Raw genomic sequence first — 26,932 nt, 5'->3', positions numbered from 1 at the left:
TATTTATCAGTTAAGCTATAGTGCCGTACCGGTATGCAGCGCGTTGACCTGTATAATATTGTGTACAATGTCTTGGCTTTGCCAAGGACCGACTCTGGCTCAATGCTGTCGGTGGATGCATTATGGTCGTGTTCATGGGTCATACACACTATTAGCTTCTGGCATGCAGAATATGCCGCATTCAATCAATTCGTAAGAGGAAGTGATTCTCGAGAACTTTACTTTGCTGTCGGGAGCACTCTTCAACCTCGAGTGTCTCTTCAAACTGTGAACATGTGACTAAGAAATGGCCAGTGAACAAGAGCGTACCCTGGGCCTGCTGGCCAGGGCCAAGATCCAGCTTCCAGTTCATTTGTATCGATAAGATTTTCAAGTTCTACCTCCATCATTAGGCAAATGGGATTACTTCAACAGCGCACTCCGGACGGCTTTCAGTTTTTGCGAGCCAGGGCGCAATGTTCTAGCGAATGCAGCAATGCCGACCTGCACCCTGCGTGCACGTTCGTATTTGCATTCTCATATTCTGCGGCCTGCAACAAGACTTGCTGGAGAGCAAAGAAAACGTATGAACTAGGGTGTGAGCTACTCACGTTACCGCTGTAGTTTGTTGTCTTGTACATGTGGCAAGGTTGTTTTCTCCAAGTGCTGGATAGGCTGCGGAGATTGGCACATTTTGCTGAACGCACCATGGCGAGCGAATTTCTGCGTGTGAGCCTTCTTTTCCTGGTGTTGGGAACCCAATCACTCATGGTTCTCTACAATGGTACGTACGGTTTTGGGAGTGGGTTTATGTGTTCATGGTGTGTGTGTGTTGACGTGTGCGTTCAAGCGTGTGTGTATGCGTGTCGTGCGCGGGTGTGTGTGTATGTGTGTGGGGTGTGCAGGTGCGTGTGTGTGTGTGTGCGTGTGCGGTCGTGTGCAAGTGAGTGTGTGTGTGTGTGTTCATCTGGTTCAGTGGCTTGCATCCAGAACAATAGTATTATTCTTGTAGTTCACCTCTTTCCGAGTATCCGTGGATGGGTGCATGCCTTTCTGCATGTTCGCAGTGCTGATGATATCCAGCTGGTGTCGATGCGTGATGGCTACCACCACCAAGGCTGATGCGTGATGGCTACTAGTACTACCACCAAGGCTGGTACACTTCCATGAGCCTACACGTTCACGTACAATGTACTATATCTTTTCAACCTACAATTGCGAAATTGGCCAGTATTCATGTGCGAGTATTTGGGGACGTAATCGTTTTTCTAATTTCAATATGCAGCTGGTGCTATCATTATGCCAGTGCGTTCTCGGATGCCAAAGTGAGCGATTAAACTGAGTAATTCTGAACTGGTGCGCTCCACAAACAATTTGGTAAGCATGAACAACATGAAGCGCATGCCATAACGTTAGTTCTGTAGTGTATAACATTACTGCAGTGGCTTGCGTCGTTGTCTGTTGTTTCTTCATTCACATCCAGTCCTTCCTAAGTGGGAGATTGTGGAGAACAGGTTTGGAGACTTTGGAAAGGGAACCACTGAATACGGACTGTGGCAGATGTGCCTGTCGGGCTTCAACAGCGGTGACGATGACTTCAGTGAGCCGTTCGTAGGCCGGAAGGTCTGTTACAACTATTTCGTCACCTTCCCATTCAAGAACATACCGAGTAAGCTAGTTAGTTTACGTTGTTTAATCCTGATTAATTGTAGTTGAGCCTCTTTTAGGGACAAAAAAATGGAGTAATGCAATACACTGCAAAGCTGGTCAATGAATCCGGAAATAATACATCTGTAAAATTAATAGTTTCAAGTAGGCAATGAGCGAATAGAAGAGGTGTCCCAGTTTAAATACTTAGGTGCCGTAATCACGTCGGATGGCAGGTCCGATGTGGAGATAAGAAGACGCTTAGCACTAGGGAAGCAAAAGATCATTGAGCTTCAATTCATTTGGAAATCGCCATCACTATCTTTGCCGACTAAATTTCGTGTTGTTAGGTCTATTGTGCTAGCGACTGTTTTATACGGATGCCAATCTTGGACATTATCTGCCTCATCAATGAGAAGAAATTCATCCTTCGAGATGAAATGCTTCCGCCGACTCTTAGGAGTAACATACTACGACCGGCGTACCAACCAATCTATCCTGGAAAAATCAATGACATCATCGGAGCAAGGATGCGGCTAGCGAACGAAGTCAAGAAATTTAAGTTGATGAGGTTTGGCCATGTTACGAGACATGACGTTTTCTCCAAGCCCTTCCTGCAAGGATCAACTCCTGGATCTCGACCGAGAGGAAGGCCCGCGACATCATGGATTTCTAACATTAAAAGTTGGACGGGTCTTCCCTTGCATGCTCTCTCTCATGCAGCACACGATAGAGTTGGATTCAGAGACATCATTCACAATTCTCTCGCTGATTAATGCCTCTACGATCACCTTGTGATAATGAGTTATACATACATACAAACAGCCCGCTACATTTTGTAGTTTGAGCACTCTGGCGCTAGAGCGACGAGCTACCTTAATGTCTGTGGTGCCTCCTTTGCACCATGGCTGGTAGCTCGGCCTATTTAGCTCGTAGCTGTACTGATGAGGCCTTTATGGCCGAAACAGCTTGCTGTCTACAGCATTGGGTACATACAAACATGTACATACAAATTAATAATTTTCGAATGCAAAGGAAAATAATTCATCATATGCATGGTATTTTGCTGCTTACAATAAGGTACTGAAAGATGCCAGTGAAACCTCAGTGAAGGGCACTTACGACTATGCCTTGGCGGAGAATGCTCGAAATGCAGTGAATTTGGCAGAACCATACACACCTTATGGCTGGCAATTCCTCGAATTCTGCTCCATTTCTTTATCCACATACCAAACATGCATTAAACCTACCAGAAAAAGTACCGAATGTTTGCCAATTTTTCTGCAGGAATTATCCGCCAAGGCCTACGTTACGACTATAGAAAATACATACAAATTGTGCCGCATTGCCAATGTCCTAGAATTCTGGTGGTACCAAGTCAAAGGACAGAAATCATATAGTGCATTGTCCTTGAAATTGGATAGTACTTTATAATAATATTATTAAATTTTTATTTTACCATGGTGTAATAATACGAACTTAGAAGTTGCGACTTCGGCGGTAATAGTCATGAAGTTGATTGTTCCAATTAGGAACACACGCTTCTTGCCGAACTTGACACTTGACACTTGACAGTGTCAAGTTGGGCAAGAAGCGTGTGTTCCTACTTGGAACAATCAACTTCGTGTGATAACAGTCAAAATAATTATCGAGGGTGCATTATGCTGAGCCTTCAAAGTTTTTGACTCTCACGCTACTTTATCCGGAAATGGAAGACACGACCTTTATGCCTGCCTGTTGAAGCCAGAAATATACGCTGGCGTCTTGGCCAAAAGGCCAGAGAATCTCGGTGATGAGGTATTTTCTCCAGTCCTTGGAATTAAGATTATCTCAGAATTGATTGTGTTCTCCATTTGCCCGAACTGTATATGGCAGGCGCACTGTGTGCTGCTCAGGCGTTCAGCCTCTTGGCTCTGGTTCTGGTGGTGATGGGAGCAGTCATGAGCATGGTGGTGGAGTGTGAAACATCTTCATCGCGCACACTGCTCAAGACACCGCGCATAGTGTTCTTTGCTGCAGGTAGGGCCGTGTAGCAATATTATACCAATTGTAAGTTGAAAGAGCAATTACCTTTTAAAAGTTAATCTTGATGGGGACAAGATATGGGCCAGGTTCAGCGAAAGCGAACTAGAGCTTCCATGAAATGATTGGCAGAAATAAATTTTACAGAGATCATGTCTGAGAATGTATGAGTGCAAAAGGCCAGGTTTATTGAACAGAAATTTTAGGCACAGAGAAGCCTTTCGCTATTGGATTCTGTGCATTAGTGTTTGTTCGTTTTATTGAAATTTTAGATATGAAACGGATGCTCCGAAAGTATCGAAAATATAAGTATAACGCATTTGTTTTAAATTATGGTGTGTACGCAAGTCGATCTCTCCGATTTTTATAAAGTTTTTGTGTTTTGATGGCTAGAACATTTCATAAGGTTCGCAAGCTCCACTACACCCACTAATAATAGCTCCTGCACGAAGAGTTGGTATATGGAAGTGGCGGCCAAATATCGAAGCTACCACACTACGTCTATTGGTAATATCCGTACCCTTTCTTGTGGTTACCTTTTTCGCAGCTGTATGCACTGCACTGACGTGCGCATGCTTCATGTCCATACCTCGCGGGTCTCTCAAGTCGCACGTGGGACACTACCACACTAGCTTTCGTCTTGCTTGGGCGGATGTAGCAGTGGGCATACTCCTGGCCATTGTTGCCCACTTCCATCACACATCTCTGCTCAAGGACAGGTAAGTTGCGATAGGAACACCGGTGGTGAGCCAAGGCAATAATATCAAAATGAATCCGCGGAAAACGGTGGGGCACAAGTTGACTTGTGCATATCTGACTTTTCAAAATCTGGTTCAGTTGGTGGACTCTGACGCTTAAACGTGATATCCACCGGTTTCCATGTTTCGTTTTAAAATTTCAAAACGTGTGATTTGATAGCGTGGACTGCTTCAGGCAAACGTATGGTCTTCGGGCGTGGGTGGACGGCCAATTGTGGTCTTGCAACGTAGAGGGTTGTATGGATTCCTGTGGTCTTATAACGGGAAATTCTCCAGGGATACCGGTGGTCCTGACACGTGGATTGCTTCAGGGAAAATTGTGATCTTATTGCATAGCCTGTTTCGGGGTGCCAGCGGCCAAATTGCCTATAGTTCCATTTCAAAAATGATACACAGACAACCGGCGTTTGTTTTTAGGTTTCATCCACTGTGCATCACCATGACTGTGTTTCATTGTGTTATTCTATCCCAGGCCTATTAAACCGGACAAGAAACTGCTGGTAATTGACAACCGGAACGGAGTCTAAGACAATGTACGCAATGCACTTGCGCATAACTACCATGCTAAATGCATCTATGCGTCTAATATTCAGTCTACCTACAAATTCTTTTGAATCCTAGATCCGCACAGTTAGCTATCATCATCTTTTCTGTCATCACTCGGCAACGCAACTCTAAGCGCAGTAGAGCATGTCCCTGTGTATATGTATGCCTGTGTACTTTCCTGTTTTCTGCACAGCGATGATGTAGAACTGATAAAAACGCCATGCGACCCTAACTGTTATCTCACAAGCAGTTCTGCTTCTGTTTTGTCAACTCCTTACTTTGCACTTCGTCCTGGAACAATTCGTGTACGTTTTCTCATAAGATGGTAAACAAAAACAACGATAACAGTGAAAAATACTGTAAACGCACGTTCTCCTTATCATTATAAAGAGAACGCACTGGAGGGAAATGAACGTGAACAATGCCTTCATAATAAACTACATGCGCTATGTTAGCTTGGATCATGCCCTACAGACATTTCTGTCGATCTGTTCAGATTTTACAGGCATAAAATTAAAATGCGTTGCAGAGTTTGCTTTTTGTGTTGGTGACTAAATCTCTTCAGTGATCTCAAACATAAAGGCCTAGCTGCTGGAGTATAACAATGTAGGCTGTTATTCCCAACTACCGTTGTAGGTATGCTGGCTCTTTCGGGTTTCCTGCCTTCAATGAAGGGTTGAATTCAGGGCACACAACGCAACAATATAGTGCAAATCTATTCATGTAATTCAATGGTTGAGCCATTTCAAATTGCGACACGTGATTGTCGGAGAATATACATGTGCGCAATATCCCTAGCAGTGAAGTGCCTTTGAGCTTTATAACGTTAGAAACTCGCATGCTAGTAAAAGATCCACCCCAAATTCCTGTGTCCATAGCACACGCAAATTACCAGAGAAGTCGAGTAACCGAGTAGTGGTATCTTGCACTACCTACTACCTACGTATAGTATTATGGATATTTTCAAGCGCTGAGGTGTACAGGAAATGCCGTGTCCTATACGAGATGTTATACATAAGATTTGCAATGCAAAGAAAAGGCTAATTACATGTAGCAAAAGGTGTTGCCAGCTAGAAACCTCAGGGAAGGCTCTTCGTACGATGTACAGTATCCGTAAGTGTTAGCTGGCGATGCAGTTCGCATGAGCTACACAGGATTAGCACGCGTTTGGCGCTGAATAGCCTCAATAGCCTGGGGAAGAAAAGCACACAGTAGCACCATGACAAGCGTTAGTGTTAGCAACAGAACACAGCAAAACTTTTAAATAGTCTTGATCCTGAGGTAGATGTCGCCGCTTCCCGTAATTTTCATTCGTAGCCAATAAATTACCCTTGCACCATGAGTAATTATATCGCCCATACACTTCTTTCAAGACGTGGATGTATTTAACAAAATCCCGCTGGTATTGGATCGCCCCAAGTAAAGCCAACGAGGCTGGCACAATTTGTTTTCCAAGATGACGCCAGCTTCCACTTTCGCTTGTATCCTCCTGGCGAGCTCCAAGTGAGAGTTTCTGAGAAATTTCTCGTTTCCAAAGTCTTGTCTACCGGTAAACGTAAGCTAGAAGTACAACAATAATAATTGGAGACACGGCCACTTCTTCGCTATTCACTGAATCACTGCCTAGAAAGTCCTTTTACAAATGATAGATTTTTTCTGGTCTGCAGGGCACAGTACATAGTGATTCAGTAGAACTCGGATAAGCCGTACCCCTCTGGGCAGTAGGAGAGTGAACATAGTATCCGAAATACTTATTATTCCGATGCTGCTCCGGTATGGATCCAACGCATCCGTACTGAACAATGTCCGTAGAAAGCAAGGGTGCCAACGAATTAAAAGTTGCACTGTTTCAGTATTTTCTCACCAGACTTGCACATCAGCATGTACTTACCAGCGGACATTGATTTACACTTTTGCTTTGTGGATATATAAACCAGGTCCAGATTTACTCATTACTGCGTTTTGATGAAACTCGGAGTAAAAACACTTTCTCATCCTCTTGTGCTTGTTGGTACTTACCAGCGCTCTGTGGTGCAGATGTGCGAAGAGAGTCGCAGCGAAGGACATATAGACAGCAACCCAGGCGACGGCAAAGCTAGCACCATAGCTGAAGCTGCTAGAGAACGTGTCTGCTCTGTGAACGAATGCCACAAACGAGAGGGCCGAGATGGCCTTAAAGCCACCTGAACAACGCAGAACCGAAAAATCCAGCAGACATGAAGTATCAGATAGACAAAAAAATTAAAATCGAGATAATTAACTACACCGAAAGTCACTTGAATGGATTCTTTTTTATACTTTTTCAAACGTGCAAATTTTGGATTGATTTACACCTGCAGAAGTTTTATTGCAGGTTTCGATCAGTTTCTTTTGTCGATATCTGGAGATACAAGTACCAGAACATACAAATTACATGTACACCAATTCATCGTGATTTGTGAGATGCAACATTTGAAAAATAGAAGAAAGGTGCTCAATTCGTTAGGTGCAAAGACATGACTACACCCCAGGCCTAATTGCCAGGCAGTTTTTCCGATGATCACAGCTGACAGGAATTACAAGTAGATTGTAATTGCAAAAAGCGCAGGAGCCCCTTTCAAGCATACAGTGAACCATTGATCACATGTACCCCCATGGGCAGAAGAAAAGCGTACAGTGGAACATTGATCACACGTACCCCCATGGGCAGAAGACAAGCGTACAGTGGAACATTGATCACACGTACCCCCATGGGCTGAAGACAAGTGTGTTTAGTATCCGAAGTGCTTCGTAACCCAAACATACTTCATTCACGGGCCCATACACCTCTGCTCCATACAATGTCCATATGCAAGAGTGTTTCTTATCGACGTACATACTAAATGTAGATGTACAATGTACCTCCAAAGTAAGTGAGTTCCACGCTACACGCATTACTTTAATGCTGGTAACATCTTAACGATATTTCCACGTACCTGCGATGCCGAATAAAACGCGGGGAATCCTTAGTAGGGTTACCTTGTTGGTCATGAGCGCGATGGCTCCAGCTAAGAACATACCGACTAGAGCCATAATGATAGCAAGAACAGAAAAGCCTCGAGCACTGTTAAGGCTGCCTGTAACAGAAGAAGAGAGTATATACATATACATACGTGTAGTAATTATATCCACTTAAATACACCCAGACGGCCAGTCATTCGTTTTATGTAACTGTGTTGATGCTACACAAACGTGTTATTTTTCCCGTGCAAGAGGCTCAGCCCATCACAACAGTATAATGTTGCTAGACATCTTGGCGTGGATCTGAACCAACACCAGTCCAGCACAATCCACTACACAACTGTGCTCAAGACTTAGACACGTGTTGTGCTTCATGGGACGGCATCTTGCCCAGAAGGTCTTACTTCTTCTACGAAGGCTTTCAGGCAGTGAATTTCCTAACATCCTTTCAGAACATTATGTACCAATAGGAAAGAATACGATCAGATTCAATCTTACACAAAATTAGAAAGGATGGACCATTGGCGAACAGGTAGAAACGTGACCTACGTTAATACTTCGGCGCTTTCGAGAGAGCACAAAATTCGTACATATATTTCCTGAACACCTAGAATGTGTCTACCTGTCTCCCAGAAGACCGAAAAAACTGAATAATTATTCCCGTAGCTATGCAAAATATGTTACATTTGTATTATAGTAACGTCTGGTGCTAGCCAGGGTCCATACACATGTAGATGTATACCGCTTTAATTCCGTGATTTTTTGTTTCTGTGTGGCATCGGCATGCCTGCTCTGTGTGATTACAGTGCCAGAGCCCACCATTTCAGTATTTGTTACAATAGCGAGAATTCCCAGCTTGCCTAGAGTGCTCAACACCACAAGTATGGTGCAATACCACAAAGGCAGAAGAGAACAGATACAGCCGAATAGGTCATTGTTGTGACGTTGCGTGTAATGCACATAGCAAAGCTAAGGCAATTCTAGGACAACTGCCGGGATCAGTAGTCGGGATTTCCTTATCCCTGCTGTGTGCCGGGATCAGTAGTCGGGATTGCCTTATCCCTGCTGTGTGCATGCCGGGATCAGTAGCCGGGATTGTCTTATCCCTGCTGTGTGCATGCCGGGATCAGTAGCCGGGATTGCCTTATCCCTGCTGTGTGCATGGAACACACCGTTACAACAGTTATCTAGCCGTTTTAGTCTGTTCTCTTCTGCCTTCGTAAGCATTTGTTACGTTGAAGCTAGTTCTTTTTTTTTTTTTTTTTTTTTACTAGAGCCACGTAAACCCGTCATGTGTGAGCCATGAATAAGGGGAGTGGTGGCGTGGTCTGGGATGCTCTGCCGACCTTGGGTCTGGGCTTCATCACAACCAGGCGCGCCAATAGCAGAGAGAGAAGGAGAGAGAAACTTAGACAGAAAGAGAGAGAGAGAGAGAAAGAGATAGAGAGAGAGTTCCATAGTAACAGTACGTTACCCACTCGATGCTGAGGAGGTGACGCTGTAGACCTCGCACGGGGAGTCGTAGCTATAGCAGATCTTCCAGAGACCGACGCGTATAGACCTCCCTACATACCACTGCGGCACAGCTGAGAATGGAGACACGATGCGTAATATACAGAGACACATGTGTAACGACAGGCTACGTGTGTGATATAGAGCAGAATCAAGGTCAAGTGGCGGCTTCTGAAATTCTCTGTCACATAATATTAGTAAACATCAAAGTGATTGGTGTAATCATCAGAGAACATGGGATAAATATAGGAAGAAAAGAGGACCAAAGAGCTACAAGTTACGCTATAATATCCACTAACACCACTAGTTACTTTACCATCAGCTCATGCGATAACAATTTAGGCATTGGCGGGTAATGCTCGAAAAGGTGGCGGATTCTGCTCGAAAAGCAGTGAAATTGGCAGAACCGTACAAACCTTATGGCGGGTAATTCCTCGAATTCTGCTCCATTTCTTTGTCCACATGTAAAGTGCGTGGTCTAAGGCTAGGAGGCTACTACCCACAGTCAGTCAACTAACATATCAGAACTTACTCCGGCACGGCCTGGAGGTTATCTTATATCAAAGTGAAAGTGAACTTGCTCTCTCTCAACCACGACTCTCTCCTCTCTCTCTGATCTCTCTCTCTCTCTCTTTGATCTCTTTGAGATGCAAACTAGAGAACTTATACAGAATCTAACAAGGCTGTTGGCAAGGGGGCCAGCTAGGAAGCTTCAGCTGGGGTCTATTGCGGGAAACAAGCAGCAGGCAGCAAAACAGCTAAAGAATGTATGTGAAAGTGTAGCAAGCAATCTGGAAATGCCATTGATTACTCGCAGCACGTCTCAGTGCTTAAAAGGAAGCATTGGAGCATTACACAGATATCGCAGTGAAGATAAGTCCATACAACTGCACAAGGACCTCTTGCAAATGAAACATAGCGGCACAAGTATTGTATTTGGAAACAATGAAGACTACTGATAATTAGTGTTGGTCTAGCTACTCTCCAGTGTGTAGTGGCGCCATGCAAGGATCAAGGAAGAACAATCGTAAATGTAGGAAGTACTGTATGCTTCTAAACAATAAGAGTCATGCAAAATACATGTACTACTAGTCATGTGTAAACTGTAAAGCAGGGATACTACACCCTCCCTTCCTACACTAAATCACGCCCTCGTGATTTGACAGCGAGTTCGATGATGTATGATGAACAGTACTCACTAGTAGAAGGCACCGTCAGTAGGTGGACTGGACAACTAACTTGCATTCACGTACATGTATTCTTGAATCTTTGAACAGAGTGCTTGATATTCGGACGAAAGGGTGACAACTGACACTAGTAGGAGTAGTAGAAGTAGTAGCTCGAGCTCAGCAGCAGATCATAGGAGGCGGTGTGAACGTCATAGTAGATAGCGTATTACTTGTAGAGCGTCAACCGGGATATGGCAAAAATAATATCGGAAATGATAACGTTTTTAGAGTAGACAGAAGAACTGAACTGATAACAAATCAAAAAATAGAAGCACACCAGGTTCTCACCATCTCACGGGGTCAAAAAGGGAATATTGTCCTCCAAATAGGACCTGTTTTTCTTTCCTTTCTTTCTTGTTTTGAATTGTACGTTGAACTCATTGGATTTCTTTGTATTCTGTATCTCGTTATCGTTATATTTCCCTCTAGCCCTCTCGCTTAGGATGAGCTTTCTTTTTTATGGCAGCTTAAGCGAAGGCTATATACCTGCTTTATGCAGGTTGATACCAACGCGAACAAGCAAAATAATAATAAATAGGACCTGAAAAAAAAACCACAGTTGACTTGCTGCACAACCCTGGCACAACCTGCCAGCCAAATCGCAGTACCAAGCCGAACTGAGTACACAAGGGCATTCTCACACACATTGTCCCAGGTTAGCTAGGTAGACCGTGGCTCACCATGATCGGACGCCTACCGGACTAAACTGGATTCACTCACTCGCATAAAGGAAGACGGAAGAGAACAGAAAGACTGAAGGAAGATAGGAAAGAGAATGCCATATCGGGAATTAGCTTACGTAGGACATGGAGCTTGATCGGTAGAGACGCTGTCCGTCATCATTTCGGGCTAGGGGAAGACGTGGCGGGCGAAGGAGTAGCGGCGACTGACGCATCAGGTTGGGCCATGCTGGTACCGGTTACACCAATAAACAATTTACCGCTGTCATCAATTCTGTGGCGCCGCTGCCATCCATGCAATACAGATACTAGGTGGGTTCGAATCTAGCAATTATAAAATTGAACCACCGCTGCCACCAATGTAAAGTGCGTGGTCTAAGGCTAGGAGGCTACTACCCACAGTCAGTCAACTAACATATCAGAACTTACTCCGGCACGGCCTGGAGGTTATCTTATATCAAAGTGAAAGTGAACTTGCTCTCTCTCAACCACGACTCTCTCCTCTCTCTCTGATCTCTCTCTCTCTCTTTGATCTCTTTGAGATGCAAACTAGAGAACTTATACAGAATCTAACAAGGCTGTTGGCAAGGGGACCAGCTAGGAAGCTTCAGCTGGGGTCTATTGCGGGAAACAAGCAGCAGGCAGCAAAACAGCTAAAGAATGTATGTGAAAGTGTAGCAAGCAATCTGGAAATGCCATTGATTACTCGCAGCACGTCTCAGTGCTTAAAAGGAAGCATTGGAGCATTACACAGATATCGCAGTGAAGATAAGTCCATACAACTGCACAAGGACCTCTTGCAAATGAAGCATAGCGGCACAAGTATTGTATTTGGAAACAATGAAGACTACTGATAATTAGTGTTGGTCTAGCTACTCTCCAGTGTGTAGTGGCGCCATGCAAGGATCAAGGAAGAACAATCGTAAATGTAGGAAGTACTGTATGCTTCTAAACAATAAGAGTCATGCAAAATACATGTACTACTAGTCATGTGTAAACTGTAAAGCAGGGATACTACACACATACCAAACATGCATGAAACGTACCAGAAAAAGTACCGAATTCTGCCAATTTTTCTGCCGGCATTTTCCGCATATGCCTGCATAACATTGCACGACACTGACCAACGGTACTGACGTTCTACACCTAACTGGCAATCAGCTCTAGCACATTCGCGGATGCGCACTCCAGCAGCCTTCCAACTTGGAAGGTTAGTGGATATTAGTGAGGTTAAGATGCACGTTATTTCCGACGTGACGCGCAATTTCACGTCAAATTTGGCGTGAAACTCCAAATTTCGACGTGAGCAGCAGGTCACTCGCGTTAAGTTTTCGACGTGCGAGCCAAATAAAGCGAGCTGAACTTTCGCGTCTCGTCAGAAATAACGTGCATCGTAACCTCTCGATTATAGAGTAACTTTGTAGCGCTTTGGTCCTCTTTTCTTCTTTAAAATAATTCATCCTTGGCTGTCCACCCGAGTCTAACATGGGATATAATTATTATTACTTGGTCCGACTTATTAAAATGTTTGATTCTCTTCAAATGTTACTAGTACATACAAGTATACACATAGGAGATACCCCAGATATAAATTAGCCTTTGGGTACTCCTGAAATAAAGTTTGGTATTACTTTTTGAAGTAAAATTCAAGTATTTGTACAAATGAGCACCAGAACTAAACAATCAACCAAGAGACGGGGGATAGATAACTACTGTATCATCTCTTGGGCTGACTCTCAAGATTTCATGGCTGCTCGTGTCTCTGGACGCATCTGCAAGTACGTCACCCTGCAAAACGTCGGCAGTTTTTTTACCTCCTCCAAGCTCCGCTGCGCATCCTGTGATTTTTCAATCCATAGGCCCGGTTTGACGTTCGCATTCGCCTCTACCTCGTGCAGTGCAACTGCCAGAATGGCAGCTGTAGGGATTTTCACTCGACGTTTCCACGATACCTTCAAATGAGGCAAACAGGTAGACCACCGCGCACGAGAAAAAAATCGCTTCTCATCACTGTGTTCCGCGTACCGGCAGTCTATGTCGTACAGTCAGACCGTGCGCGCTCATCCTTGCGCGCTCACAGAGCACCATATCCGCAGAATAATTCACTCTTTGTTCGTTTCAGTTTTCCAGCCAGTTTCTCGCATGAGAGGCGACTCCAGGGGTAGAAGTTGTTTATTTCGATCAGCTTCTCGGCGATCTCTTCTGTGATCTTGATTCGTCGGCCACCACATCATGAACGACTTCGAGAGATAGTAAATTGGAGTTACTGGACGATGCGATGCTTGTGCTGCTGCACGAGTTTCTGGATGATGCATTTGCTGAAAATTCTTCCCAGGAAACAGTAACTGCAGCAATTTCAATACGCCAGGAGGGAATCGAGAACGATCGTCCAGGAGTTTCTCGTACTCCGTGGCAATTCTCCATCACATTGTAGTCATCAGCACCAGGCCTTCTCAGTGTTGCGTGTGAAGCAACAGGGGTCCGCTGACGACAAGTTTGAACGCGAAAGTTTGAGGCGGTGCCTCCTTTGGAGTTCGAGCCGTTCCTTCCTCAATATCGCAAATCGACAACTGAAGGACACTGTTAGGTAGCTGGGAAGTATATTCCGTTCTGAGATTATTTGAGTTTTTTTGGTAGGCTTCGGAAACCCCACCGTTAGGCGCTGCATCTGCCGCTAGGGTTTATCGGGTGTTAGCGGCCGTCGTGAGTTCCCTTCGGGAACGGATACGATAATTTACTTTTTTTTTTCGGAAACGAAGCACACATTTTAACTTAATAAGTCGGGCCAAGTATAATCATAGCAAGCATGCCATCAAAATAGTATGCCCGTATATGCATGATATGAGGACTGAAATGCGTCAGTGGGATGTGCATGTACATATCGATTACCTGTAGCGCAGATCATGCAGACAATGGCGAACAGCAGTGTGCACCACATGGCCAACTCCACTCCCTTAAAGCCACCCCTAGAGCCACCCGGTGGGGCCATGACAACAGAGCAGCGGCAGGAGCCAACACCAAACCAAGCGCAAAGGACTACGACACGGCAGTACTGCATTCAACTGAGATTTGACCAGGAAAGACTTTTTCACCGACAAGACGTTGGTTTGTTTTCCTCGCTTCTTTTATATCAGTTGAGTTGGCTACTAGTACATGCTCTCCAGGATGTGAGCCGTTAGCGCTGCTTCTTCGCTCCATCGTTCGGGTTCTGCCTTACAGGATGCAAGGCGCAGATGTCTGATTAAAATGTATCCGCCTGGTTTACTGTACTGGCTGAAGTGTTACTGTAGGCTTGTATAGATTGAGCGTACACACAGTCCTGGCAACTGAAATCCGACCCCCTGGGCGGTGCGTTCACTTTCTAGCGGCCTCTATTTCGTAGTGTTACGATGTGGAGCGCGCCGCTCAGGGTGTCGGATTTCAGTTGCCAGCACTGTGCTAGTGCACCCATTGAGCATCTCACAACAGATCGAAGATGTGCCTTATCCGAAGATGGCAGAGCTCAGTGTAAGCAATTACATTAGACCCCCGCCCCCATAGCTTCGCTCTGCTTAGCTCAAGCGTAATGTGTCTTCGTGGTTCGCGTTCCCTCAGAGCGTCTCACGATGTTTCCTCACCAGCGTCACTGGTTGCCGTGGGGGCTGCACTCGAACGCTAGCCAGCCATGAGCTATGAGTTTAGCTCCCTCGATAATAGACTGTTGGCACAGCCATCTTAGCTCCCTCCATCCATTTTATCTCATTTTCTTCCTGTTGAGGTTGCGCTTGAGTTCATTTCCCTCCATTTTAGCTCATGTGCTGCAAGTTGAGGTTGCGCTTTTATGTATTTTGCCCGTACAAGACGCTTGGAGCCTTGGGCGCACTGTTTTATTACACTAGATCCACCAGTGAACCCCATAGGCAGTGGGTACTAAGTGTCCGAAGTACAGTCGCCAACCACATCGGCACATCGCCGCTACTCCCCTTTGTCTTGCTGTCCAGTGTCAGTTCAGTTGTCCTCTTCCCCTGAATATTAGTAGGGCTGTGTTTGCTAGTAAAAAACAAAAACAAAAAAAGGACCAAGAAACTACAAGTTACGCTATAATGTCCACTAACACCACCAGTTACTAAACAATCAGCTCATGCGATAACATTGCACAACACTGACCGTCGGTACTGACGTTCTACAACTAACTGGCTAACAGCTCTAGCACATCTTGGATGCGCACTCCAACAGCCTTCCAACTTGGAAGGTTCTAAGTTATAGAGACAACATAAGGAGGGGAAGGTGAGCGCAACCAAGATAGACACGAGCTGAAAGTCTCAGCTGTGAAGGACGTTGGCGGATGGTCATGCATGTCGATGACTATACTGGCAAGACCACTGGACAATACGGTCAAACCACAATTCAAGGAACAAAATTGAGAAGAGTAGAGCTCTTTCACGACGCCCCACCATGGGCAGCAGGTACTTGCACTTACATGCTCATGTACATAATAATTATACCCGAAGTACATACATATATAGTCATATGCTTCTTACACAAGAGAGATTGGAAGCTATGTCGCAACTCTGAGTTTCACGTATTACTACGATCGTCAGGCAACTGATGGCTCCTAAACGGGCAGCCTGAACATAAAGGGGGGGGGGGATATACTTCTAATATACGTATACTTCTTATCCCAAATTACCGGGTACTTCAGCGTGGCTCAATAATACACTCGTGCTCCGGACTATTATCATAATAAGCAAGAGAATCTCTTTCTTTATTTTTCACTTTGGAACCGCGCCTTGTACTGGAAAAAACTCAAAGCAATCAATTGAAAACCGGGTTAACCGGCAGGTTCGGGCTGTCCGCCTCCTCCGTGAAAAAATAAATACATAGAAATAAAGGAAATAAAAATACCATTACAGAGTCTCCGTAAACAGCTTATGAAGAGCTGTATATGTATATGTACCTGTACATACTACGTGAGTTCCAAGTTCTTCGAATTTGCGTGCTGCAGTTTCGCGGTATAATTCTGGTTGTTATATCCTGCCAGCAGTGCCAATATCTAATGCACGCTTATACCGGACCTACAAGGGTATTCAGGAGTCCCGCGAGTTTCTCCTACAAGTCTGCCATCAACAATAATACATGTACATAATAATAGTGATTCCAATTGATAATTCAGACGTTCGGCACCATGACCAACTTCTGTATAATACTGCCGGTTGTAGGCACACAAACCCTCTCATAATGTGCTCGTGAACCGTCGGTGGCATCTACACGTTCTCTCTCTCTCTGTCTTGTATCCGAGTTAGCAATTGGGACACGTACAAAGTATGTAGTACAGGAAACATGACGGCTGCAAAGAAATTCCAAACAGAAGTCTACTCCGACCTCACTCTGTGAGGGTAATTCCTGCAATGACCAATTTAGAAGGTGGTACCAGTTTCTCTGTTGCACAACGGTGAATAGACTCAGGAAGGGAAGGATTGCAAGTTCGACATAGTGCACAATGTGTTCTTCCGACACCAGGTGCGCTCAAATATCGAAGCCACCATGCTACGATTCTGTGTATTGCTAATATTCTTACTCCTACTTTTTGTTGCGTTTTTCGTAGCTGTATGCACTGCACTGACGTGCTCATGTTTCATGTCCATATCTGGCGGGTCTCTCAAGTCGCACGTGGGACTGTATCACACTAGCTTCCGTCTTGCACTGACTCAAGCCCCTTGTACGGCCAGAATTACCTTCTTGATCAGTATTAGAATATGCAGCTAAAAGCAAGACAATTTTAAAATGTAAAGAACTCAAATGTGAAGAAGAGGCTCACTGTGTGTGGAGCCGGGAGTGGTGCTTTCTTGAAGTTTTGCCGAGTGGACGGTTCGATGGACTTCTCGTGTGCGCTGGATGGCAGTTGTGAGTTAGTCAAGTGAGAATTCAAGTCGGCAGGAAAACCGCGAGCTCCGATGTAGGGAACAACACACACTTCCCCAAAGAACTCAAAACAAAGAAAGGATGTAGCATTGGGCACGCTTCTGACCATTTTTGCCCACTTCCATCACACATCTCTGCTCAAGGACAGGTAAGTAATTACGATATGAACACAGGTGGTGAGCCAAGACAATACTAAAATAAAACCGCGGATAACGGTGGGGCACAAATTAACTTGTGCATATCAGACCTTTCAAAAAATCTGCTTCAGTTGGTGGAGTCTGACGCGTAACTTGTCACCCACCGTTTCCATATTTTCATTTTAAAATTGTATGCCTGCGTACTTTCCTAATTTTTTTGCAACGATCTAAAAGTTATAAAACACCATGCATGCCCACCCCACAAGCGGTTCTGGTTCTATCTTGTCAACACTTCACTTTGCACCTCATCCTGGGAATGGTTCTAGTACGTTTTCTCACAAGATGGTAGACAAGAACAACGATAACAGTGAACGCGACTGTGAACACACGTTCTGCTTATCATTCTAAGGAGAACACACGTTCTGCTTATCATTCTAAGGAGAACGCACCGGAAGAATGAACACGAACAATGTCTTCATAACAAAGGGCATGTACTATGCCAGCTTGGATCATCATGCCTTACGGGCCTCTCTGTTCAGATTGACAGGCATATGATAAGGTAGGAAGAAAGATCTTGCAGCCCAAAAAAAGGCGCTGCAGAGCTTGATTTTGTGTTGGTATCTAACTCTCCAAAGAGAGCTGGAAAAAGGGCTACCTGTGTGCATATTCAATATGTAGGCCGTTGATCCAAACTTCTGCACATTTAGTAGGTTCACCGTCTCTTTTAGGGTTTCGTACGTTCAATGAAGGGCTCATTTCAGGATACGCAACGAACACAACCATACTGCAAATGTAGTCATGCAATTCAATGGGTGAGACCTCTTCTTCACGATGCTGATTTCAATTGCGACAAGTGATCGTCAGAGAATATACACAATTACGTCTAGCAATGAAGTCGTTTAGAGCGTTATAGAAAATGGCATGCTAGTAAAAGATCCACCCAAATTCCTCGGTGGATCGCACAAGAACATTACCAGAAAAGTAGTGTGCGCGATTCGTGGTGACTTTCACTACATACAGTATTATGGATGTCTTCGAGCGCTGAGGTGTCCAGGAAATATCCTAAAAGAGACTTTATGCATAAAATTTGCAATGCGAGGAAAGGGTATTGGTACACTATTATAAGCTTGTCCGCGTTGACATCACCAAGCAAACTTGGCTAGTCTTCGCATAAGCCAAATGAACAAAACAAATGAGGAACGAGCGAGGCCAATGAGGTGAACACACGCGTGCAACTGCAGAATAGGCAAAACTACATGTAGAAGAAAATTGTTGCCAGCTAGAAACCCTGGGGAATGATCTTCGTACGGTGTACAGTACATGCTAGCTGGCGATGCAGTCCGCATGAGCTATACAGGCTTAGCAGGCGTTTGGCCTTGAATAGCCTGAATAGACTGAATAGCTTCAAAAGCCTGGGTCAGATAAGCACACAGCAGCACCATGACTATTGTTAGTGTTAACCAACAGAACACAACAAAAATCAATAGCCTGGATCCATTCCTGATGTTGTCGCCGTTCACCGTAAGTTTCATTCGTATTATATACAACAAACTATCTCTCCCCCTCCGCGCGCACTAAATCCGACCATTGCTACCGAGAGCCCTTCGTTGTTTGAAAATATTGGTGTCAGTGATGGCTGCCGAGAATAGCAATCTTCACTAGAATAGCAATTGTCGGATTTAGAGCGCATGGCCATATGGAGGAGGAAACTGTTAGTTTGTTTCATTATTCAACAGCCGAATGGTACCGTTCACATTTGTATTGCTATTAGTTTCATTCGTATCCTATGACTTGCCTTTGCCCTAAGAGTAATTATAATTATTGCCCATACACTTCGTTCAAGTCGTGTACAGCCGTGGGTCGCCCCAAGTAAATTCAAAGAGCCTGCACAATATTTTTTTCCAAAATAACGTCAGCTTCCATGTTCACTTGTATCCTCCAGGCAAGCTCACAGTGAGAGTTGCGGAGAAGTTTCGGGCTTCTAGAGTCTTGTCTACCCTATAAACAAATAAGCTAAAAGTACAACAATTGGAGAGTCTGGAGACACGTCCACTTCTTCTCGATTTACTGCCTGGAAGGTCCTTTTACAAATGATACATTATTTTTTTCTCGTCAGCATGGTACAGCATAATTATTGTCATCAGCACTGCACATCATCGTACTTACCAGCTGTCATTCATTTACACTTTGCTTTGTGCGTGTATAATTAACCAGTGTCTAGATTTACCTAGTATACTGTTTTCTGATGATCGGTTAGTTCGCGAAACTCGGAGTGAAAAGCTACGAAAAACACTCTTTGTCTCACTGTCTTGTTCTTGTTGGTACATGTACATGTACATGTACTTACCAGCGCCCTGTGGTGTAGATGTGCAAAGGCAGTTGCGGCGACGGACAAGAACACGGCAACCCAGGCCAGGCCAAAGCTAGCGCCATAGCTGTAGTTGCCGTAGAAGTCGTCTTCTATGTGAACCCATGCCACAAACGAGAGGGCGGAGATCGCCGTAAAGCCACCTGAACAACGCAGAACAGCAAACGCAACAGACATGCAATATCAGATAGACAACAAAATTAATATCGCCATAATCGACCGCACCGAAGGTCACTTCAAATGGATTCGTTTTACCCCTTTTCCTTACCTGCAAATTTTGGATAGATTTTTAGTCCTGCAAAAGTTGTACTGCTGTATGACTTACATGTGCAGCTGTTTTTTTGTCGATATCTGGATATACCTGAGCATGCACCACTTCGTCGTGACTTATTAGCTGTACGTTTTTAGTTCAAAAGTAACATTTGAACTGTTTCTTTTCCTTGGACGAAACGAAGCAATGTTGAAGTATAATGTACCGTTCTTTCAGAAAGCAGTTTATATTTCAGGACTACCTTGAGATGCCGCTCTTGGAGCGATCTCCATGCAGAATGCGGTGGAGTGGTGCCACTGTGTCATGACCTGGTGAGATGACCATCTGCTCCCCTGTGTAGGACACTGCTCTTGCTGGTGTCACGCTGACTGTATGCTCTGTCGCGCCACGGTCACTTTGTCTGAATAATTATTGCCTATTGCTAATGCTGTTATTGTACTCCTGTTTGCAGAAATGGAACTCACTCAGCACGTAGAATCTACTCAGGTAAGACATACACATGTCCATGCACATGTACATGACTGTACTTTAACATAATAATTAAAATTATGGCTTACTTTAGGACGGGCATTGCCGGGAACACGGGTGTATTGATCTCTACTAAAACATCTTACGTACAGTGTACCTCAGAGACTAACATTACGTTAATCAATACACGTTAATGCCGTCCATGGGATGCGTAACAAAGTTCCACTGTCATGCATTACCGTCATAGCTACCACTTTCGAAGTACACACGACGTACATAAACGTATCATGAGCTGCAGTAAGCGTGCTCATTTCGCTAGGCGCAAGGCATGATGACTACACTCAGGCCAAGTTGCCACGCAGTTTTTTTCCGATGATCACAGCTCACAGGGATTGAAAATACACTGTAAATGCAATTGCAAAAAGAGCAAGAGCCTCTTTGAAGCGCACAGTGGGACAGTGATCACACGCACACGTACGTGTACAGTGAAGCCTGTCTAAGACGACCACTCATGGGAGCTTCAAAACATGATCTCTGTTACCAGGTGGTCTCCTTATCAAGGGTCATTTGACTGGTAATAGCATCCCTTGGTCCTGGTTACAGTGGTCTTCTAGGGCAGGTGGTCGCCTTATCCGAGTGGTCGCTGTGACAGGTTTTACTGTATCCCCATGAACAGAAGGCAATTGTACTTCGTAACCCAACATATATGTACATGTACTTCATTTACGGGCCTAGACACATCTGCCCCTTGCAATGCCGTTTCTAAGCAAGAGTGTCTCTTATCCACGTAGAGTAGAACCTGTGACTAACGACCATCCCTTGGGGCAAGAGAAAGTAGTCTTTAGTGGCAGGTGGTCCTTAGTTAGAAGTTTGCACCACACAACCATAATTATAATAATAATGTAAGACCATCCGTGCCTGGCGAAGTGGTCTGTAGTACCAGGCTGGTCGCTAGTCACAGTGGTCTTTAGTTACAGGTTATGTGTAGATGTAAGTGAGTACCACTTGTACACGCATTGAAATGCTGGCATCATCCTGATGATATAGACACGTACCTGCAATGCCGAAAAAGAAACGGGGAACCCTTAGCAGGCTTAACTTGTTGGTCATGAGCTCGATGGCCCCGGCGAAGAGCATGCCGACTAGGGCAAGGATGATGGCAAGGGTAGAGAAGCCTCGAGCACTGCTTAGGCTGCCTACAACAAAGAAAGAGACAACAAAGTGCATGTACAACTGAAGTTAGTTCCATTCAAACTGTACCAGAGACTCTTTTTTACTATGTTCACATACCAAGCTCGAAAAGAATAATGAAAGACATTTGCACGGAGACTAGGGAAAAACGTGACAGCTACTGAGCAGGCGCTGCACCGAGACGCAGCAGTGAAGATGGGGCATTGATGGCTCTGGCGACCTGGGGTCTCCGCATCACGGCCAAAACACGCACCAAAAAAACTAAAGATAGAACTGTACGGGTCAGCAAAATGAAAAAGCAAGGCTTAACACCAGCGAGTGTGTGGGAGAAACTAAAATACTATGTATTAAAACGAGAGCAGCATCACAGCGAGTCGACTGTCCACAGCCAGTTTGCGCTTTGTAGATGGCGAAAAACGTTCGTTTTAAATGATTGCATTCTCTGTGGGGAGGCTGGGAAAAAAGAGCAGCACGGAGGGAGTTCCTATCACTTATGCAGCAGTGTGGGAACGAGCGCTTCAGTGCAAGTAGGGCAGATGCAGGCATCTGGTGTTGGAGCTGGGGGTCATGGCCAATGACACTAACGCGCTCGCTGCGAGTTCTGGGGCGAGTAGAGGGGACAAGGCGCTATGGCAAAACAGAGAGCAGCTGCGGAGGAAAAGGCTGGTGATGCAGCTTGTAAAGGCAGACAAGCGAGGCACCAGTAAGGCGGATGTCCAGGCTGGGTAGGTGTGCGCCAGGGCCGATAACCTGAAGTGCGTGGCGCTGGACCTTGTTCAGTCGCTGGAGGTGACTCCGCGCAACTCCCATCCACACAAGAGGCGCGTACTCCATGATTGGTCGTAAGAACGTGTTATACAGTCGGCCGGCCGGCGGCGGTGAGGATGTGGGCGACTCTGTTTAGGACCCCACGCCATTGGCATGCACGGTGGCCACGTACCGTAGGTGATCGCTAAAGGTAAACTTCGCGTCCACTTTCACACCAAGGACGGTCATGCTGGTTGGCTCGGGCACCAGTGTGCCACCAAACAGGAGTGGGGGAAGGTCTAAGCCGGCGCATCTGAGGGTGGCTGTCATGGTCCCTTGGATTCAAAACCCACTTTCCACGTGTGGCCCCACTCGTGCAGTCGGTCAAAGAACACTTGCCAGGAGGCGGCGGACAGACTCTGGACGGAACCGGATGGTGCGAAGAGGTGGAGCACCTGAGGGGATAGGGTCCGGTGGGTCAGCCTCCAATTGGTCCGGACCGGCAACGCTATATTTCTTGGATAAGAAGGGAGCGACTGCCCCTGCTTTCTCTGAGCTCGTTGCCCACTCACGGCCATCAAGATCAACAATTAGAGGAATTTCGGTCTGCGTGCGGTTGCCAGCAGCGCTCTTCAACTTCGACCACCACTGTTTGTCTCTGAGGGACCCAGTTGAGAGGCTGCGACGGAGGCTGTCCTCCTTTACACGTCGTGATCGGAACTGGGTGGCGATCGCTACAGTCACGGAATTGGCAAGGCCAGCTGACTAACGACCACCCCTTGGGGCCAGAGAAAGCGGTCTTTAGTGGTAGGTGGTCATTAGTTAGAAGTTTGCACGGCACAATCATAATAATTATGAATGTGAGACGTCATTGCCTGGCGATGTGGTCTGTAGTACCAGGCTGGTCGCTAGTCACGGTGGTCTGTAGTACCAGGCTGGTCGCTAGTCACGGTGGTCTATAGTTACAGGTTTTACTCTACTGGCGTTGCCAACAGCAACTTTAGGTTCAGGTTGCCTGATGATTGCATTGCATGAAGCTCAGAGTTTCCGCGAACTAACCTTGTGCATTATTTGTTTGTTGTTCACTATACCTACAAGTCATGCACCATACATATACAATCATGTCGGTATGTGTTGCAATAGCAAGAATTCCCAGATTGTTAACAAAGGTCAACACATCGAGGATGGAGCAATACCATAAAGGCACAAACGAACAGATACAGCCGGAGAGATGATTGTTGTAACGCTGCGTGCTATGCACCAAGCACGGCTAAGGCAGTCCTCAGACAACTGAGGGGAGTATACTATAGTAAAACCTGTGACTAACGACCACCCCTTGGGGGCCAGAGAAAGTGGTCTTTAGTAGCAGGTGGTCCTGAGTTAGAGGTTTGCAACGCACCACCATAATGAATGTGAAACCATCCGTGCCTGGTGAAGTGGTCTTTAGTGCCAGGCTGGTCGCTAGTCGCGGTGGTCTTTAGTTACAGGTTTCACTGTAGTTGTCTGGGGATTGCCTTATCCTCGCCGCTATGGGTATGGGTATGAATCTTTACTACAGTGATCTGGCGGGTTCGTTTTCAATTATAAAACATTTTGATTGGCAATTTTTTTGGTTTGGGTTTGACAATCTTTATTTTACACATGCATTTTCTGATTTCTTCTCCAGTGTATGTTTTATTTCATCTGAATCCATCGTTTTAGTGCATTTTAATCCATTGTGTTAATTAATTTTGCCCGCAAAAGTGGCTTGTCACTAAAATAAAAAAAAATAAAACTTATCTGGCGGGCTGTCTCTGGTCTCTTCTGCCTGTGTAAATATGTGTTAGTTTCCTGCCATTATTGAAGTGACCGTGTGTTACTCACTCGCTGCTAGGGAGCTGGTGCTGTACGCCCGGCAGATTGACTTGGCTGAGTAGCCACCTGTGTATATATAGCACTTCTTCCAGAGTCCATAGGTTCTATAGCTCTTTACGTACCACTGCGGGACAGCTGTGAACAGAGAGAGACACATGCGTAATAATTATGCAGAAACCCTTGAGTAATACCTTTCTACAGAGACACAATGTCATGTGAAACACCTGTCCACAGAGACACAATGAGTGTAATGTAGAGGGGAACAACACAAGCTACATGTACATGCTTGTACAGTGTATGTTGCTATTAATTATACCCTTGCAAAAACTGATCTGTGCCAAGAGGGAAGAGCCAAAAACACAAGTTAGCAATAGAACTACATGTACATGTACATGTAGGCTGAATTACATGCAAGTTGTGACTCGGAGGGTTATGGCCATCCGCCGAGTTACAACTTAATTTTCAGCGTAGTTCTACTGCCAACATGTGTAAAGGAGAGCAATAAAACAAGGCCAAGAGGTCCATGCAGCTTCTGAAAGTCTAACAATGTTCGCGGAGACAAAAGTGTTTAAACACCCTAACGTGCATGGTATTGCCTGCGGCATTAAGACTGTACTGGTATGCCCTTCTGAAATTCTCTTGCAGGTTTTCGTATACATCAAAATTGCATATTCAAATCATCGGGTAACATAGGATATCATCAAAGCAAGCATGCCAGCATAATTGTTATTGTGTCCACGTGCATGCATGAGGGCCGGAGTGCGTCAGTGGGATGTGCATGTACATGTACATGTACATTATTGATTACCTGCGGCGACGATCATGAAGACAATGGCTAGCAGCAGTGTGACCCACATCGCTATTTGCACTCCCTTAAATCCACCCGGCGGGCCCATGACAACAGAGCAGTGGTAGGAGCCAACAGCAAACCAAGCGCACAGCAATACGACACGGCTAGTGATGCATTCAACTGAGGTCTGACCAGGAGAAAGGCGTTTTCACCGAAAAGACGTTGGTTTGTTTTCTTCGCTTCTTTTATATCAGTTGAATTGGCTACACTCTCCAGGAGGTGAGCCGTTTGTGCTGCTGCTGCGCTCCACCGATTGCGAGCTAGCTAACAGGAAGCCCGGCGCAGGTGTCTGATTAATGCATCCGCCTAGGTTACCAGAGTAGCCACATTGTTTCTAAGCTTGTACTTCGAAGTACTTTGAAGTATGGATTTAGGATACATACTAGTTTACCAATTGAGCATCGCACAACAGACGATGAGCCTTATCCGGAGATGGCAGAGCTCAGTGTATGCAAGTATTACAGTAGAACTCTGTAACGATCTACCCCGATAGGCGGTGTATGCAGTTAGTGTCGTGGGCTTGCCTCACCAGCACAGACTTGCTTTGCAGCCCCTACTCTCTCTCTGCTGTGTTGCTATGGTATATTGTTATGTTGTCTTCTCCCCTTCTGACGAGTAGGTTGTGTACGTACATGTAGCAAAAGAGACACAGTAGAACACTGTAATAATGTACTTAGTACATGGTATAATATAACCCAATACTAGTTCAGAACTAGTGTTAGATCAACCTTGTTATGGTCCGCAGGGACTGGGGCTCTGCCAACCGCGGAAGGTTGTAGTAAGGTCACTGTTTCCGAACACAGTGTCCTCCACCTTGTTTCATGCTGTCAATCTAACAATTATGTGTAATGTACATGTACATATACCACTATGGGCAGCAGGTACAATGGACTTGTATGTGTACTTGTGTTTGCACCCGAAGTATAATGTTCATACTTCTTATCCCTACATACCTCTGTGTGGCTCAATAATACACCCGTGCTCCGGACAATCATTGTCGTGCTAAGCAAGGGTATCTCTTTATCAGAGTACTCTCTCTCTCTCCTTCCTCTGTCTCTCTCTCTCTCTCTCTCTCTCTCTCTCTCTCTCTCTCTCTCTCTCTCTCTCTCTCTCTCTCTCTCTCTCTCTCTCTCTCTCTCTATCAGTTCTGTCCGTTTCATTTAGCGAATTACAATAGAGAAAACAATAACATGCACATGTACATGTGCGTACTTAGTGATTTTAAAAAAGTTCTTTGACTCGCGTGGTGTAGTTTCGTGGTAGAGGTACTGTACATGTAATATTGTTGTTCGGTCCTCCCAGCAGTGCCCATCCGTAATGCATTTGCTCACACCGGACCTACAATGGCATCTTTAGGCTTGTCGCGACTTTCTCCTACACTTCTGCCATAAACAATACTACAATGTAGAGTCAACTTTGCGTATAACGACACTCGGCGGCGCATCAGAAATGTGTCCTTATTCGCGGAGTGTCCTTATACCCGAAGTAAATGGAACTTTGCTCTGGGCATGGCAATTCTGCTGTTATTCGCGAATTGTCGTTATATCCGCAGTGGATATCAGCGAAGTTGACTGTAATCGTGGTCCTAATTGATAAATCAGGCGCCCGGTACCATGACGAAGTTCTGTATAATACTGTCGGTTGTAGACACCCAAACCCTCTCATAATGTGCTTAATGTGCTCGTGAACCGTGGGTGGCATCTGCACACAGATCTCCCTCTCTCTCTCTCTTGCATCCGAGTTACCAATTGGGACACGTACATTGTATGTGGTACAGGTTACATGACGCCTCC

At 45.2% G+C, this 26,932-nt stretch overlaps 3 protein-coding genes across 4 annotated transcripts; 1 reads left to right on the top strand and 2 right to left on the bottom strand.

The window, feature by feature from the left end:
• The first annotated feature begins 402 nt into the window (after positions 1 to 402).
• Positions 403 to 5,316, top strand: LOC135829974 (uncharacterized). The gene is made up of 5 exons (XM_065342363.1): positions 403 to 763; positions 1,463 to 1,648; positions 3,502 to 3,645; positions 4,196 to 4,367; positions 4,879 to 5,316. The coding sequence occupies exons 1-5, from the start codon at positions 619 to 621 to the stop codon at positions 4,931 to 4,933; spliced, it is 702 nt and encodes a 233-aa protein (XP_065198435.1). The 5' UTR covers positions 403 to 618; the 3' UTR covers positions 4,934 to 5,316.
• Positions 5,317 to 5,657: 341 nt separating this feature from the next.
• On the bottom strand, positions 5,658 to 14,471 carry LOC135829975 (peripheral myelin protein 22-like). 2 transcript variants are annotated; one of them, XM_065342365.1, is made up of 5 exons: positions 14,242 to 14,471; positions 9,410 to 9,517; positions 7,907 to 7,993; positions 6,972 to 7,135; positions 5,658 to 6,143 (listed from the first exon to the last, which is right to left on the bottom strand). In XM_065342365.1, the coding sequence occupies exons 1-5, from the start codon at positions 14,408 to 14,410 to the stop codon at positions 6,099 to 6,101; spliced, it is 573 nt and encodes a 190-aa protein (XP_065198437.1). In that variant the 5' UTR covers positions 14,411 to 14,471; the 3' UTR covers positions 5,658 to 6,098. The 2 variants fall into 2 exon arrangements, with proteins under 2 accessions (XP_065198437.1, XP_065198436.1); XM_065342364.1 differs by having other exon boundaries at positions 7,907 to 8,047; positions 14,242 to 14,468.
• A 3,718-nt stretch (positions 14,472 to 18,189) lies between these two features.
• On the bottom strand, positions 18,190 to 25,300 carry LOC135829581 (peripheral myelin protein 22-like). Its single transcript, XM_065341974.1, has 5 exons — positions 25,098 to 25,300; positions 24,299 to 24,424; positions 21,553 to 21,693; positions 19,738 to 19,901; positions 18,190 to 18,802 (listed from the first exon to the last, which is right to left on the bottom strand). Exons 1-5 carry the CDS (start codon positions 25,183 to 25,185, stop codon positions 18,740 to 18,742), a joined length of 582 nt encoding a protein of 193 aa, XP_065198046.1. The 5' UTR covers positions 25,186 to 25,300; the 3' UTR covers positions 18,190 to 18,739.
• Positions 25,301 to 26,932: the final 1,632 nt, after the last annotated feature.

This window comes from Sycon ciliatum, chromosome 13 (assembly GCF_964019385.1).
Source record: "Sycon ciliatum chromosome 13, ocSycCili1.1, whole genome shotgun sequence".
Lineage (NCBI taxonomy): Eukaryota > Metazoa > Porifera > Calcarea > Leucosolenida > Sycettidae > Sycon > Sycon ciliatum.
Note: the sequence above shows the minus strand (reverse complement) of the source record. Positions and strands in the feature narration are given on the sequence as shown.

Coding starts and splice junctions, on each gene's coding strand:
- LOC135829974 (XM_065342363.1), top strand. CDS start 619: ATGTGGCAAGGTTGTTTTCTCCAAGTGCTGGATAGGCTGCGGAGATTG. Junction 3,646..4,195: donor CATAGTGTTCTTTGCTGCAG/GTAGGGCCGTGT, acceptor CCTTTTTCGCAG/CTGTATGCACTGCACTGACG. Junction 4,368..4,878: donor ACATCTCTGCTCAAGGACAG/GTAAGTTGCGAT, acceptor ATTCTATCCCAG/GCCTATTAAACCGGACAAGA.
- LOC135829975 (XM_065342364.1), bottom strand. CDS start 14,410: ATGCAGTACTGCCGTGTCGTAGTCCTTTGCGCTTGGTTTGGTGTTGGC. Junction 9,518..14,241: donor CTGCATGATCTGCGCTACAG/GTAATCGATATG, acceptor CTCCATTCTCAG/CTGTGCCGCAGTGGTATGTA. Junction 8,048..9,409: donor CGTCACCTCCTCAGCATCGA/GTGGGTAACGTA, acceptor CTTCTGTTACAG/GCAGCCTTAACAGTGCTCGA.
- LOC135829581 (XM_065341974.1), bottom strand. CDS start 25,185: ATGGGCCCGCCGGGTGGATTTAAGGGAGTGCAAATAGCGATGTGGGTC. Junction 24,425..25,097: donor CTTCATGATCGTCGCCGCAG/GTAATCAATAAT, acceptor CTCTGTTCACAG/CTGTCCCGCAGTGGTACGTA. Junction 18,803..19,737: donor ATCTACACCACAGGGCGCTG/GTAAGTACATGT, acceptor TATCTGACCCAG/GCTTTTGAAGCTATTCAGTC.